At 41.7% G+C, this 14718-nt stretch overlaps 1 protein-coding gene across 3 annotated transcripts in view; it reads left to right on the top strand.

Moving 5' to 3' along the window:
• c6 (complement C6) overlaps nucleotides 1-14306 on the top strand; it is a 31736-nt gene extending 17430 nt beyond the window's left edge. For all 3 annotated transcript variants that reach the window (XM_020707901.2, XM_004075139.3, XM_011482101.3), the window contains 15 exons: nucleotides 819-963; nucleotides 3689-3830; nucleotides 4303-4441; nucleotides 5851-6042; nucleotides 6265-6508; nucleotides 8112-8234; nucleotides 8324-8490; nucleotides 8558-8783; nucleotides 9038-9206; nucleotides 9397-9508; nucleotides 9595-9727; nucleotides 11600-11794; nucleotides 11905-11992; nucleotides 13454-13698; nucleotides 13795-14306. In XM_020707901.2, coding sequence (XP_020563560.1) covers nucleotides 819-963; nucleotides 3689-3830; nucleotides 4303-4441; nucleotides 5851-6042; nucleotides 6265-6508; nucleotides 8112-8234; nucleotides 8324-8490; nucleotides 8558-8783; nucleotides 9038-9206; nucleotides 9397-9508; nucleotides 9595-9727; nucleotides 11600-11794; nucleotides 11905-11992; nucleotides 13454-13698; nucleotides 13795-13976 — 2502 coding nt within the window. In that variant the 3' untranslated portion in view covers nucleotides 13977-14306. The remainder of the gene's footprint in view (nucleotides 1-818; nucleotides 964-3688; nucleotides 3831-4302; nucleotides 4442-5850; nucleotides 6043-6264; nucleotides 6509-8111; nucleotides 8235-8323; nucleotides 8491-8557; nucleotides 8784-9037; nucleotides 9207-9396; nucleotides 9509-9594; nucleotides 9728-11599; nucleotides 11795-11904; nucleotides 11993-13453; nucleotides 13699-13794) is intronic.
• Nucleotides 14307-14718: the final 412 nt, after the last annotated feature.

Genomic DNA, 14718 nt, shown 5'->3' with positions numbered 1-14718 from the left:
TGATGGGTAAATGCCAGTAGATCAGCAGTTTCTGAAATCCTCAGACCAGCCCGTCTGGCACCAACAACCACGTTCAGAGTCACTTCAACCACCTTTCTTCCTCATTCTGATTCTGGTTTGACCGGCAGCAGATCGTCTGGACCATGTCTACACGTCTACAACAACATGTCTGCATGTCTAATTGCATTGAGCTGCTGCCATGTGATTGGCTGATTAGAAATGTAATGCGAGCAAACAGTTGAACATGTGTGCTTAATAAAGTGGCCAGTTAGTGTAGATTAACATTTTTAACAATTACATTTAACATAAACATTTTAGATTAGAATCAGAATCATTTTTAACTTGTACATTTTCATGGACCGCATATTTATGCCATTTAGGTTTACAATTACATTTAAACTCAAATAGCATTGATATCTTGGTTTAACGTCCAACAGATGTCTCTTCACTTAAATGTAACATTTCAGTATTAGATTGTATATATTAAGATTAGCAGTACAGTTGGAATGTTTTCTTTCAAACCAACACTTATAAAAGGTTTATTTAAAATGTTTTTTTTCTCATGTGATGAATTTGCACCAAAATTGAGAAATAGTCCCTTAATCTGAATTAACAGGCATAGCATTTACAAAGTTTTGTGTAAGGAATTTTATAAGGACTGAAAGTATTAGCTGGATGAAGATGCTCATCTTCTTTAGCTTTATTTAACCTGCATTTGTTTCAGTGCAGTTTTAGGAATTTGTCTAGTTTTAGAGTTTTCGATCACTAAAGTGTTGATAGAATAAATCAAACTTAAAGTGATCTTTGCTCACACATAGTACCGGACCCGGTCTGTCGAGACACCATCCCAGTTTGGAGGAATGCAGTGCAGTGAGGAGCTGTCAGAAGAAAGGCCCTGCTACCCCTCCAAAGAGTGCAAGTTACCAGATATTGACTGCAGAGAGAACTTCAAGTGTGACAATGGTGAGAGTTGCTTTTTACAGTTATTATAAACGTAATGAAATTCATCATCATCATCTCTATCTGGGGTTTGGGTTGCTGAGACAACACCTCACAGAGGAAGCCCAGATGTGGCTCATCCTCTTTCAGCTGTTCTAGGAGAACCCTTAAGCATTATCCGTCCATACTTCTCTCCAGTGTAAGCTGGATGATGATCATGCCCATAATGCCTCACTAGTAGTTGCTGTTCTCCAAGTCCCTTATCTTCAAGACCCAGCCAACCTGTGTCCCCCCCGCCTGCACCCATGACCTGCACAGCTCACATTCACAGATGAGGGAAGTAACATAGATTAACTGGAACATTTTGTCTTCTGATTAAATTATCTCTTAATGGACCTAATTGAAGTTTGCATTGCTGCCACATTGACTTGTTGGTCAATCTCCATCCCTCTCTCACTTGTCAAAAGAAAACGTACTTAACTCCTCCTAGGGGAGTGACTTGTTCCAACCTCCTCTTTTTTGGTTAAGAACAGTCCTGATATGCATGGTGCTGTTCAGGTGAAGGTTACCACTGTAGCAAGATGGTCCTGGTTTGAATCTTGGCTGGCTCCTATACCTGTGTGGAGTTTGAATGTTCTCCTCGTGTATCTATTCTCCAGAAAAGGTCCAAAAACATCCTTAATAGGTCCAGGTTGTCTTTGTAAATAATTATTGGTTATTAATCCATGTACCTGGTTAAACAAAGAATGAATAAATGTATTCATGTTCCAATCTTCCTTACACTTGGGTGCAAACTCTTCCAACTAGACCAGACCGGTCATGTATTTTGAGCGATCCATTATAAAATAGAACCCGTTAAGAGAAAGATGGAACGGACCGGTCAGGGTGGAGCTACTTTTGAAACCAGTTGATTGGCTAACAAAAGAAATCTCAAAAAAAAAAAAAGAGGCTGTTTTCCTCTTCACTGCCCACATTCTTCTCTCAAACAACATTAAATCCTTTGTATCTAGGAAGAACAAAAAGCCATGGGGAAACAATGAAGTGTTGGTTGATTTCCATTGTTGCTGTTGTTAGCTTCACCCCGCATGCGTCATGACGGCCCAACTTTTAAGTGGAAACACTCACCTGAAATGCCTGGACCATCCTAAACCAGACCGGGCCATACCTGTCAGTGGTAACAAGGCTTAAAGCTCTTGTTACTAAATCCTCGAGTGATCTCTGTCATTGTTAATGTAGGAATGAAATGGCCCAACTGTGGGACTGCAGGTCAAAAAGAACCATCAAGGATCCTACCTCTAGTGATGCGGCAATCACACCGAACGTGATTCGTGGGGCAGAACAGAGGCGTCAATTTTCAATGTAGGGATGCAATGTGGCGAGGTTTGAGTGTCAGACACGATTTGCGTGGTGCAGAATTGCCAGAGTTAAAAAATCTGACCTTTTGGGGAAGAAGATGTGTCGTTACAACCAATCTGGAGCTTTGTTCTGGCCTGTGATGTGTTCAATGACACGATCAGTAGATGGAGTCCAAAACCAAAAAAAGTTCTAGTCTTGAACTTTACGATACTTTTATGTTTGCATTGAAAAAATGATGAAAAGGTCCTCTGACTTCATTTTTATTTTTTTCCTCCTCGGACCAATGCGGGACAGCAAGTCATCAAACTTGGTCACAGAGAGACAGAAGTACTGCAAAAAGTGTCTGTCATTCAGACGCAGCTCCTGCAGTTGACGGTGCAGCTCATCGTACCGGGAGAGTCTCTGAATGATGTCATGAACCCAGATATGGAGACATGATTACCAATGCTTTTGTAGAGCTCTTCAAAATGGATAACCTGATCTCTCAACATAATCCTTGTCTATAATGCATCGTAAATGAGATAAACACAGACACCGCTCCAACCAGGCTAAAAACATGAGGTGGCAGCCCCTCCCACATGTGTCTGGGGCATCAAATTTATGGACAGGAGTCGACCAGCGAATTTGCCGGGCATCCAAATAGAGGTGGTCTACGCATATTTGATGCGAGAGATCATGTTTAGAGTGATCGCACCTTTAGATTAAGGAGGTGGTCCATTGTTTCTCAGCCTGAATCTGAAGTTTGAACTGTCCCTCTGGTTTCCTCTTTTAAAGACAGAAACAATCACGTTAGTTTGCCAATCCTGAAAGGTACTGTCCCACGGTGTAACGTTTCAGAGTCTTGAGAAACTTGGAACAGAGCTTGTTCATCTGGGATTGCGGCCACCATTGGTTTTTTTTTTAACCACCTCAGCTAAACCAGTCTCACAATTTGGAGGTCCAATGCCCAAGTTCATTTGAGGACATCAACAGCTGTCCAAACACAATGTCGATGGAGTCCTGCTTACCATTCCAAAGACATATTGACAGTTTGGCAGAATCTTTGGAAAGCCGACATCCGTCAACATTCATTTTCCACAGTCTCATCAAACAGGTTCCTCTGTCAAAAAACTACTACGTTTTTTAGTTGAAGCCGAGGGTGATGTGATGTGAGGTGTGCTTTGGGCATCCTTGTGTTTGAACATGCTGTTCAGGATTGACAATAAGGGCGAAGTCCAAGATGCTCAGGTTTGGATCAGAATGGCCATTCCTTCCATTTACTCCTTTACTGTTGGGACCAGTGTGAAGACTGAAATCCCATTGTCTTAAAGAGGAGCACCAAAGAATATTGTGAAATAAATTTTTTTTTATAGGAATGAAATATTTGGAGTTTTTTCATCCCATTCTGCTGCAGGACGCTGCATCAACTCAACTCTAAGATGCAACAAACAGAATGACTGCGGAGATAACTCTGATGAGAGGGACTGTAATGCATTCAGCATTGTGTGTCCCACCAAGAGACAGCCAGCCCCCGGTGTTGACCTGGTGGGAAATGGGTAAGCTGGGGGTTTATTGGTTCCTTCTGATTTCACAGATGGTTTTAACGGGAATCAAATCAGTTTCTGTAAGTATCACTTTTGGCACATTCTCAGGATGTGTTTCTAAAAACTGTGAGGTTAACTTCATCGATCGAAGGCTTTCTTACACTCATAAAAGATCACCTGTTCCTTCACTCGGTGAATCAATGATAGCATTTCATTTTAATAAAATACCTCAAGCTCTGTTTGATCATTTTGCTTTAGGACATTCATCTCTAACTTTTTATATCCAATAATGTATTGAAAAATACACAGAATAGCAAAGAAACAATGGGAAATGAACGACCAGACTGAGATTGGGGATGTCTTCCTGCTCTGTAAACCTTGCAGGCACATTTTCCAATCTTACTGAGGAGTATGTGAGTTACTAAAAAATCTCCTTCTTGTTTGTATGGACGAGTATTGACTCCTTCTTGAACTGTGTTTGAAGGTTTGATGCTCTTGCAGAGGAACCAAGAGGGGCAGTGTTGGACAATATGTTCATGGGAGAAAACTGCATCATCAAGAGGCCTCAGAGCACAACTTTGTACCACAGAGTTCCTTACAACTTTGAGAGCTTCGACATTAAGGTATTAGCTGACGCGGTGACCATTTATCTATCGATGCTTCTGGTAACTGGAGAGTGAGGTGAGGAAGAAAAAATAAAACGAGGTGTTACATAATTACATTTTAATGTGTGCCAATATTTATGACTCTACAGAAGTAAAATAGATGGCAAACAGAATTGGAACTCAACAGCTTTGTACTGGATGTACAAATTTAATCTAGCCAAAATATAATAATCTGTAAAATCTATTTTTTTTAAAAAGATTGGTCTTTTAATTTGAGACAATTTTGTTGCAAAACAACATTGTCTCAAATTAAAACTTACTACCTTACTTTTCTACCTTCTTCTAAGGCCCAAAGTGCTTTACAGTCACAGTCCCATTCACCCATTCACACGCTGATGGCGGCTCCGCTGCCAAACACACATGAAGTGCCACTGGCCGCCCGGTAGCTCGGGAGTATATCGAAAGCGGGTCATTCTGCACCACTGGTCATTGGCAACTCAGATTTTGAGCACAAGTTGTAATCTTGTCAATTTACAAATTTTTAGGCAACATCTCTCCCAAAAAACCCAGCAAGGGCAAAGGCCCAGCGCCTGAGAAAATGAAGGTCCAAGTGGTCCAAACACATCAGGAGTCTTCATCGGATGAAGAGCATCAGTGCAGCACCAGTGCTGCCTAAATATTTATATGAAGCTGATCAGGATCGCCAGATTGACGTCTGGTCATGGCTGGGCCCCCGGCCCATGTCAACAGCCCTCGTCAAGTTCCCACGCTGCTACTGTACGATTTCTAACATCCAGACGGTGGCAGTGGGGCTGCAGCACGGGGGCAAGGGGGTGGCAGTCTGAAATCGGCCGATCATCGGACGATTTTGGGGACCTTGGAGACCTTCCTATCCATCAATTATCGTGCTGCTGCCTTCCTGCCACCGACCTACTGCTACCGTGTGACCTCCAAATGTGCCCCAGTGGCCACTGACTGATGCCAAAAAATCATCCCGTTGCCATTTAGTTTGAACTTTTTCTTAAAACCTTGTCAGCCGCCATGTGGCATAAAAAAACGCGACTGGCGCCTCCCGATTACAAATACCCCTATGTGGCTACCTGCTGAATTTGCTGAAAAATGTGCATTTAGTTTACTGTGTGGTGGCATTTTGGGATATGTGACTGAAGCATAAAGTTGTTTTTTAACGACTGACGTGATTCTAAGCATAGCTATTTTGTCTAATGTGACTCTAAACTAATTAATGGGATAAAGTTTGTGAGGAAAATGTTTTAGGAATACGTTTTTAGATAGTCTGGAACAGTTCTTCCATGAATCCTAAATTAGCTGTATTGTTGGTTTCGTGGTGTCACATTAGCTTGCTAGATCACCTGTTTTTAAATAATCATGGAATTTCACTGAGTTATGAGGTGTTTGTGGATGTTTAGGTTGGAATGGTGGAGGACTTCAGCACGGAGCCACAGCCTCTGCACAGCGAGTCCGTCAGCACAAAGAGGAGCGGCTCGTCATCATACTCCAGAGGAGAAAAGGACTTCCTCTCCGTCCTTCTATACCTCGGCAGAGGAAGTGGGTCAACCGTTCAGTCCAACAAAGAAGCTTTTGAGGCATCAAAGAAAACAGTAAGGAGGCTTCAAATACACATACAGGGTTGTTCGAGTGGTAGATGTCCTTGGGGTCCCTCTTTATAGGGGGGCCTGGCAAACTTTGGTGGTATGATGTCTGTCAGGGCTTCTGTGCAGAGTGTTCAGGCTTCCCGTTATTTTCCTGCATTTAGCAACAATATTGCATCCTTTAAGATAACATTTTTACTATTTAAACAATCATTGTCCTTCTCTTCATAGGACTCCAAGTTTTTCCGAGTGCATCAGGTCCTTCCAGTGTCCAAATTTAAGGTGAAAGAGCCGGAGGATGTGGTCCTCTCCCAGACCTTCCTTCAGTTCCTTCATGACCTTCCTCTTGAGTACAACTACCCCCGATACAGAGACATCTTCCAACGCTTTGGGACACATTACTACAGCTCTGGAAGTTTGGGGGGCCACTATGACCTGCTGTACCAGTACAGTCGGCAGGAACTCATCACTTCAGGTACAGCAGCAAATCCTGTTGGGTAAAGATTAGAATGACACGAGTGGAGTTGCAACAGCATAGGGTTAAATTTCAAAATCTGTTATTTTTCAGTTATTCATCACAAAAGGAACACATTTTTCTAAATAGGGTTAGGGTTCGTGATTGCAAAAATAATCATTATTTTATTTATATACATTTCCAAACTGGGAGCTGCCCATCACCACCACAGGTCCACCTGTGGCATTGGAGCAGCTCCACAGTGGAGTAGGGAGTGGACCGAACATTGTCTTCCATCTATGAAATCCGTGACCCTCCAACTGGAGGTCCACGTTACCCAACCACTGAAGCTCAGGGTTGGAGACCTCTAGATACCATTTTCCTGCTCACAGCTAATTACCTGGATAAGATGTATCCAGCCCAGGGCTGCTCATTCCTGGTCCCTGAGATCTACCACCCGGCCTGTTTTCCAGATCTCCAAGTCCTGCTAGCTGCTGACTAGCTCAGTCAGATGTCTCCACATTCTGACTCAATGAATATACCTGGTTCAGGTAATCAGCAGCAAGCAGTGCAGGGGGAGCTGGAAAACAGGCACGGTGGTAGATCTCAAGGACCAGGAATGAGCAGCCCTGGTCCAGCCAATTAGAACATGCCAAATGAGAGTAAGTTGCAAAAGAAGCCGGAACACAGCCCTGTTTTCCACACCTGCTCTAATTTGACCCAAAAGTCATTTTTCGGACCGGACAACACTGAGGCAGTAATCTTTTAAGTGAAGGGATATTTTAATTACAGGAAATGCAGTTGAATTGTATTTTAAAAGTATAAGTAGCTTGTACATAATGAATTATTGGGGGGTAGTTTCTTTTAAGGCGATTTCTAAACTATTTAAACTTTTGGTCTGAATGGATGATGACGTTTGTCATTTCATCTGACAGTTATTTGGCATGAAGCAATTGATATCACCATCCAATCAGCGTTGTCCAATTACACCTACCTGTCCCAGTTTCTCATTGTGTTTTGTTTTAACTTGATTTTCTAGAAATTACTTTTGTTTTCCAAAAAACTTTTTGTTTATTTTTTACAGTTTAGTTTCTGGAATTTTGTGTTGTTTTCTGAAATGTATTGCTGTTTTATAAAATGTTTGTTTTGCTTTTTGGGTTGTTGTGATCTTTAAAACGTTTTTGTGTCAGATGATTTGTTGATGTGATTTGGATTTGATTCCATAAAAGCTGAAGAACTACGGTAGTCGAAAGAATGTTCTGGCGTTAAAGGGACAATCAGGCATAGAAACCTACTGGGACAGGCTGGTTTGTTGCAGTTTTCTAAATATTTATTCACACATGGCAGGTCCATTGAGAGTGAACCTCTTTTTTCAAGGATGCCTGTTTAAACTTGTAAATTCATTCCTCGGAGTTCCAGTACCACCCTAGAATCTAGATCCAGTTCAGATTTGAAGTGCTGACCCTCTAAGATTCTGCTGCCAGATGTCTTTTTGCTCCTTTGATAGTTATTTACACAAATGACATATTACATTTACTCTCCTGGAGATCCATCCATACTGGTCAGGGGCCTGAAAAAATTTAAATCTCTAACTTTTATGCTACTGTATCTTTACTAATACTAGGTGAAACGGAGGAACATGTCCAAGGTTGCCTGTTCAAGGAGACCACCTGGACGGTCATCCTCTACACTGAACACAGTAGTGTGACCCGCTGCCGCAACAACCGAATGACAGAAAAATATTCAGGTTTCTACAAAACAACTCCACTACCTTTCTGCCCAAGCTTTTATTTTTTTGACTGGTGTTTATCAAAGGGTCGTTTCCATACTGCCCAGGCTCATACATTCAGTCATCAGAGAAGTCCTTCTCCATGGTGAAAGGAGGTCAAGCCAGAGAGGCAGCAGCCCTGGCCTGGGAGAGACAGGGACCTGCCCCGGACCGAACTTCCTACAAGAACTGGGCAAAGTCTGTACTTCACAACCCTGCTGTGGTTGATTATAAGGTAAACCCTCGGCTCAATCTAAGTTTCTGTTCCCACGGCAAAAAGTTAACCTCATGGTTTGTCGTAGCTGCGTCCACTAATAGAGCTGGTGCGAGGAATCCCCTGTGCAGCCACGAAGAGGAGGCACCTGAGGAAGGCGCTCCTGCAGTACCTGCAGGAGTTTGACACATGCAAGTGTGCCCCCTGTCCTAACAACGCCAGGCCGGTTCTGTCCGGGACAGAATGCAAGTGTGTTTGTCAGACTGGGACCTTTGGTACCAACTGTGAGAAACGGGCTCCTGACTTCACATCAGGTTTGGATCTGGAGATACTTTTCTAGGCTCTGACTTTCAATCAGAAGCTTGGTTCCCTAAAGAATGAGCTGATACGTTCCCTTATGAAAACAACTATTCACTGAATTATGCTGAGTTATGCTGCCTACATGTGTTCTGGTACTGACCTCTGGACTGTGGAGGAGTTAAAGTTCTGAAGCATTACCAACTTTAAGCACAAACATCAAGTTTCTGTTAAAGGCGATCAGTGGACCCCTGGTTTGCTGTGTCAACAGAGGCGGTGGACGGATACTGGAGCTGCTGGGGGCCATGGAGCAGCTGTGGAGTCACCATGAGGAGAAGTCGGAGTAGGCGGTGTGACAATCCCTCTCCGCTAAAAGGAGGAGAACCATGTCAGGGTCCAGACAAACAGGTGGAGCCATGCCACGTCTCCCTGTTTGAAAAGTAGGAAGACCGGCTTCATCTACTGCACCAGCATTTTAGTTCTGCATGTACCGTTAGAACAGGACTCGAACCCCGTTTTTTTTCAGTTCACATCTGTACGTCTGGATGTGTGAGGTCAAAGTTTACCCAAACACTTTTTATGAACATGTTGGCTTCTTTGTGGATGATCAGAGGCTATTTTCTCCTTCAGGCAAGACTCCTGTGACAATGATGACGATTTCACTGTGGGCTGGAGGGACGAGCTGCCCCCCGGTGTGAAGGGCTGTCTGAGACCTCAGAGACCCCCCAATAGTTTCCTCAGGGTAAACACATTGTAGGGAGGGTTTCTGATCTGCTCTGGTTCTGTTCATTTGGGTTTTTGTTTGTATTCTACTGATCCTCTGCTTAGATAGCCAAACCGTACTACGATGTTGGTGAGGATGAGGAGTTCAGGTGTTTCACAGGATTTGAGCTGGAAGGTTTTCAGTTCATCAACTGTCGTTCTGATGGAAGCTGGTCTCCACCAAGTGGGAGGTGTTACCGTGAGTCAAGTTCCTATATTCTTTTTGAAGACTTAAGGTTGTGTCCCAAATCCTTCCCTACTCACTATATAGTGCGTTCACCATTTTTTAGAGCTGTCTGAATCTACAATTCCAAAATCCAGTGCCCTAGAAATTTCCCAGAAGTCTTTGTGAAAAACCAGTGTCCATCGATGCTTACTAGTTTGGCTAATAAAGACCACAATGCATTGCGTCTGAACAATTTTTACCAAATCTTTTTTATTTAAACGTATTTCTTTAATAAACCATCACTGTTTTTATCTTTAGAAGATGGTGGACTCATAAATAATCGTCACAAAACGCTCATATTAATTAGATTTTAACTTCGTGAAATTGATGATGTCATATCCGCCAATTAAAGAAAAAGTAGCAAGCAAGATGTCTGAATTGCTTTAAAATCCAGGGCTCTACATAGAGCCGCACTATCTAGTTTTTTAGTAGGTAGGGGTTAGGGCGGGAATTCAGACATGCACTTAGAAACCAGAAGCATCTTCTGACGGATGGAAACATCCACATTTTTCCAGAGATTCCTCCTTGTGGTTTCTATGATTTTTAATATTTTAACATTTTTAAATTATTGATCTGTTGTTTACTTATAGAATATGAATGGATAAAGCCTCAAATCCTGTAATCTAGCCATTAACCATTTCAACAGTTCAGTTGATAGTGGATTCTTTCAATTGCTCTTTGCTTTTCAAGATCCACTCTGATGAAAATGCTGTTTTTGGTGTTTTTAACAAGTTCTTGTAGGATTCTTCTCATGATGGACGACATATGTAAAGAAAATTAAGATTAAAACAAAACATCTGAGTATTTCTTTATTCAAATTATTGTGAAACAGGAGCAGATGAAAAAATGCTGTTTGAAAAAGCTCTCAATCGTAAGTTAGAAATTGAAATGGTCGGGCCGAAGTCTCCCTGCTCTGCTCCATTCTGATCCTCCACCTGCAGACCTACAGATCCATGAACGTCTTTGTTTTCCTGGTCTGAACTGGAATCTGGATCAGAACTGGACGGCTGGATAGCTATAATATTGATCACTATTTTTGCAGCACCGCTAATGTTAGCTTAGGGGTTTTGAGGGGCTGTAAGCTAGCGGGAGAGAGTGTAAACAGAGAGCTCTCAGTTATGGGTGACGGGAGCACCCATGTATCTCCTGTAGGGAACAGTCCCGTAGAGATACATTTCAAATGAACTCATGCCGCTCTGCAAAACAAAAGTTTTTTTTTCTATTTTGGCTAAAAACAGCATGATCGTAATAAAAAAAACACTGAGAACGTTTTATAAATAGGTCTAAAGATGATCGGGGTGGGATTTGAGAATATCTGTACTGTTCTTCATCCTTTTACAGTTTAGGTAAATGGTTTAGAATCCACTTCAGCAAATCTGTTATGTTGTTCTCACCATTTCTGAGGCGTCACAGGAATTTTTAGTTTCATGAGTTTTTCATTTATTTTTTATTTTTTATTAAACAGGAACTATATATTTTTTTTTTTTTAGGTTATTTAGTTTTAAAAAAAAATGTGTCCTTCACTATCAAACATTATAGCTTTTGTAATTTGCTTTTTTTAAATGACGTTTCTTTAACATATGGGGTTGTGTAATCGTTTCTCACCAAATGTGCAACATTTGGTGAGAAACATTTGGTGAGACTTAAGGAAGTCCATCAAATATTTCTGATTTTTGTATTTCTTTTGGTTTTTCATCATAATTCAACATGCTAGTGAATTTAGATATGCCCTTTTAAATACAGTAGTTTCCATTCTGTTATCAACTTCATCTTTAACAGAAAAAAAATACATAAATATACATATATTTTTTTGTAAGAAAATCTTAAATGTGGTCTTTTTTTTAGGGAACTACTGTGATCCTCCTCAAATCCCTGACACCATGACGCTGTTCCCCATCAGCGAGGCCTACAAAGTTGGGGAGTCTGTGGGTTTGAACTGTAAAGAGCCTGGTTTGACGCCGCTGCCTCAGGGCTTCTACAAATGCACCAGCAGTCTGACCTGGGAGCCGCCGGTACCCGCTGACCTGCGCTGCACCGACGGTGCGGTTCACTGCTGTCCTTTGGGTTTTTGGTCCTTATGGATTTTTCTCAGTTAAAAGTTCCTGTGGTTATGAGGCCAGTCGAAGAACGGCTTTGTTTTCCACCTGCAGTGGTTCCGGTGGGTCCTGGTGGTCCGTGTGGCCCGGGGCAGAAGCAGCAGGGATCCAGATGTGTGTGTGAGGATCGAGAAAGCTGCTTGTGAGTCCCTCAGTCTGTCAAACACCCGCTGTGATAGTTACTTCTGTTTAAGAGTCTTTGACTTCTGGAGTGTTCATCCCAGCCCCAGAGGTCAACTTCAGAGAGGAGAACAGTCTATAAAGACTTCCTAGACTAAATTCACCAAAACAATTATGAGTCCAAACAGAATTTCTGACTAGAACATGTGGTGAAAACTCAGAGTTTAACAGCAAAAGGCCTCCTTCCTGCCAAATTTTCCACCTGGTTCTTCATCTTTGTCCTTCTCTTCCTCCTCCCTGTTTTCATCCTCCTCTTCACACATAAACACACAGAATCTTTTCCAGTTCATGTGTTTATTTTGACCTAATTTCACCAGATAAGGATCAAATGAGCTCAAGATCTCATTTGGAGTGCGCCTGAGCTCAGAAGCAAGTCATTTACATTTACAGCATTTCAACCATATTTAACCATTTTTATCCTGAAAGAAGCAGAAGCGTCTTAGTTTGTACAGATTTTACATGTAGGGTTTGCAATATTTTAGGTGCAACATCTAGGTTTTGGGGGAAAATGGTTGACAAAAAAATCTTTCCAACTTTCCTCAGAATACCTTCTCATTCAAAGAAAAAAACACATTTCATGCTTTCAGGTTTGAGGCATCTGTTCTCTTTATTTCTTCTCTTTTGTCAGGTCTGACCCAAAAAAAACCCACAAAGTTCTCAAAGATCTAACAATATAATAAAAAAAGGGAATCTTCACGACTGAATCCAAACTCCTTTACAACTCTGAGAAAATTGTTGTTGTTTTTTTTAATTCCCACTGAACATGAATACAGATGGGGGTGGATTATCTCAGCAAGTAGGTGCACACTGACACAGATCTAGACAGATTTGTGAACAATATTTAAGATAAATGGTTGCTTTGTAAAAAAAAATGTTTCAGATCTTTTGAGTTCATCTCATGACAAATGGGAGCAAAATCAAAAGTGGTACGTTTATATTTTGTACGAATGCAAAGCTCCAGTATTGCTCGCCATTTTTTTTCTGCACCGTTAATGTTAAGTTGGGGCTATAAGCTAAGATAGCTTTAAGCTATGGATGATGAGAAGTGGGGGGGGGTTGCTCCATGCCAACGGTCCCGCCAGGAGAGTTGTGGCTGCAGTCTGATCCGAGGTTGACTTTGTGGCCTTTCAGAACTTCCTTAGATTGATGAGCTGTTTTAATGTTTCAGAAAGGTAAACTCTCTTGATGACAGAGGGACATTTATTTTACAAGAAACAATTGAAAGTGAGTCATATGTGAATTAAACACAGCAAAGATGTTGGTTGAAATAACAGTAATGTTAGAACTTCAGAACTCAAATCTTCAAAATATCATTTTAGAAACATCTCTAATGACTGTTTTATCCACCAAAATGTAAGAATACGCAGATAGAAAAGCATCTTTTAACTGAATTGTCTTTTTTCCTGTGTGTGTTTCTGCACAGATCTGAACCCGATGCTCTCTGTGTGCTGAATGTAGACCTCGGCTTCTCTGTTTCAATGTCCCTCTGCTCCTTCTACGCCGGCCGTTGCCACGGCGACCCACTGTTCTTTGTCAGCGAGGGTGCATGTGATCCAGAAGATTCGTCCAAACTAGAGCAGGCAAAGTTCAGAGCCCAGATGTGCTCGAAGAGCTCCGTTCACACTCCCTGTGGACCGGACACCTGCTACGACTGGGAGACCTGCTCAGGTGAGTCCGTTTTCTTTAGCGAAGGCAGGCGACCTCACAGATGAAGATCTGAGCCTCATTTTCCCTAAAAAAAAAACTGTCTTCATCTTTCCTCAGCTACAAAGCAGTGTTCCTGCAAAAAGCCTCGTGAGTGTGCCGGATATGAAGGGCAGATGTTCTGCGTGAGGATGTCGGTGAGCCAAAGCACCCTCTCCGTGAACCTCTGTCAGATGGGCCTCATCAGGTGTAACAACAGAGCATTTGAGATTGTTAGTGAAGGCGCCTGTGCCAGCAGATGATTCCTCTGAAGCTCCTCTGCAGAACGTCTGTGCCGACAAATATCTCCTCCACTTTTTATCACATTTTATCTGTAAATAAACTCACCTCAAAGCTCAAAGGTTTGCCGATTTATGGCATAAGCATTTTGCAGCCTTCGTGTACTCAACAATTGAATATTTGAGACGATTTACAGCATCAGAGCTGTGCAGGAGGAGCGTGCACACGTGTACGCGGCGCCCTGCACTCACAGGTGTTGTGCTGGAAAACAAGGCGTTTTACAGCAGTCAAGTCTGAAATGGAAACGTCAAACTCAATCAAACTTTTTTAATAAAAATGTGTGTTTTAAGCTAGTTTCATAGTAGTTTGTCATTTATTGTGGTTCATTAATAATTGCATCCATATGGTTTTACAATAGAGGTCTTTGTTTTATTTCCAATTAGTCTTTATTTTCTGGCTCATGTGTTCAAATAAATCAAAAGTTGCTTCATAAATAACATCTCCATGGTGATCAGTTTATTGTTTGTTTCCATGACCTTTAGCCCTTTCTTCTGCACTTTCCTTTTTATTCCGTCTTGAATTTGGTTTGCTTCTATGGAGTAATATTTATGCCACAACGTTGCACACAAAACTTTCTAAGTTGCTAATGAAAATATTAAATATTTGCTTTCGAATTTGTTTTTGGTTTTTGCTTTCAAGAAATATTTTTGGGTTTGCAACACAAATGTTTCCGCATGCGTTGTGTCTCATCTCACTTTTTCCTTA

The sequence above is a fragment of the Oryzias latipes genome, chromosome 12, assembly GCF_002234675.1.
Source record: "Oryzias latipes chromosome 12, ASM223467v1".
Taxonomy (NCBI): domain Eukaryota; kingdom Metazoa; phylum Chordata; class Actinopteri; order Beloniformes; family Adrianichthyidae; genus Oryzias; species Oryzias latipes.
Note: the sequence above shows the minus strand (reverse complement) of the source record. Positions and strands in the feature narration are given on the sequence as shown.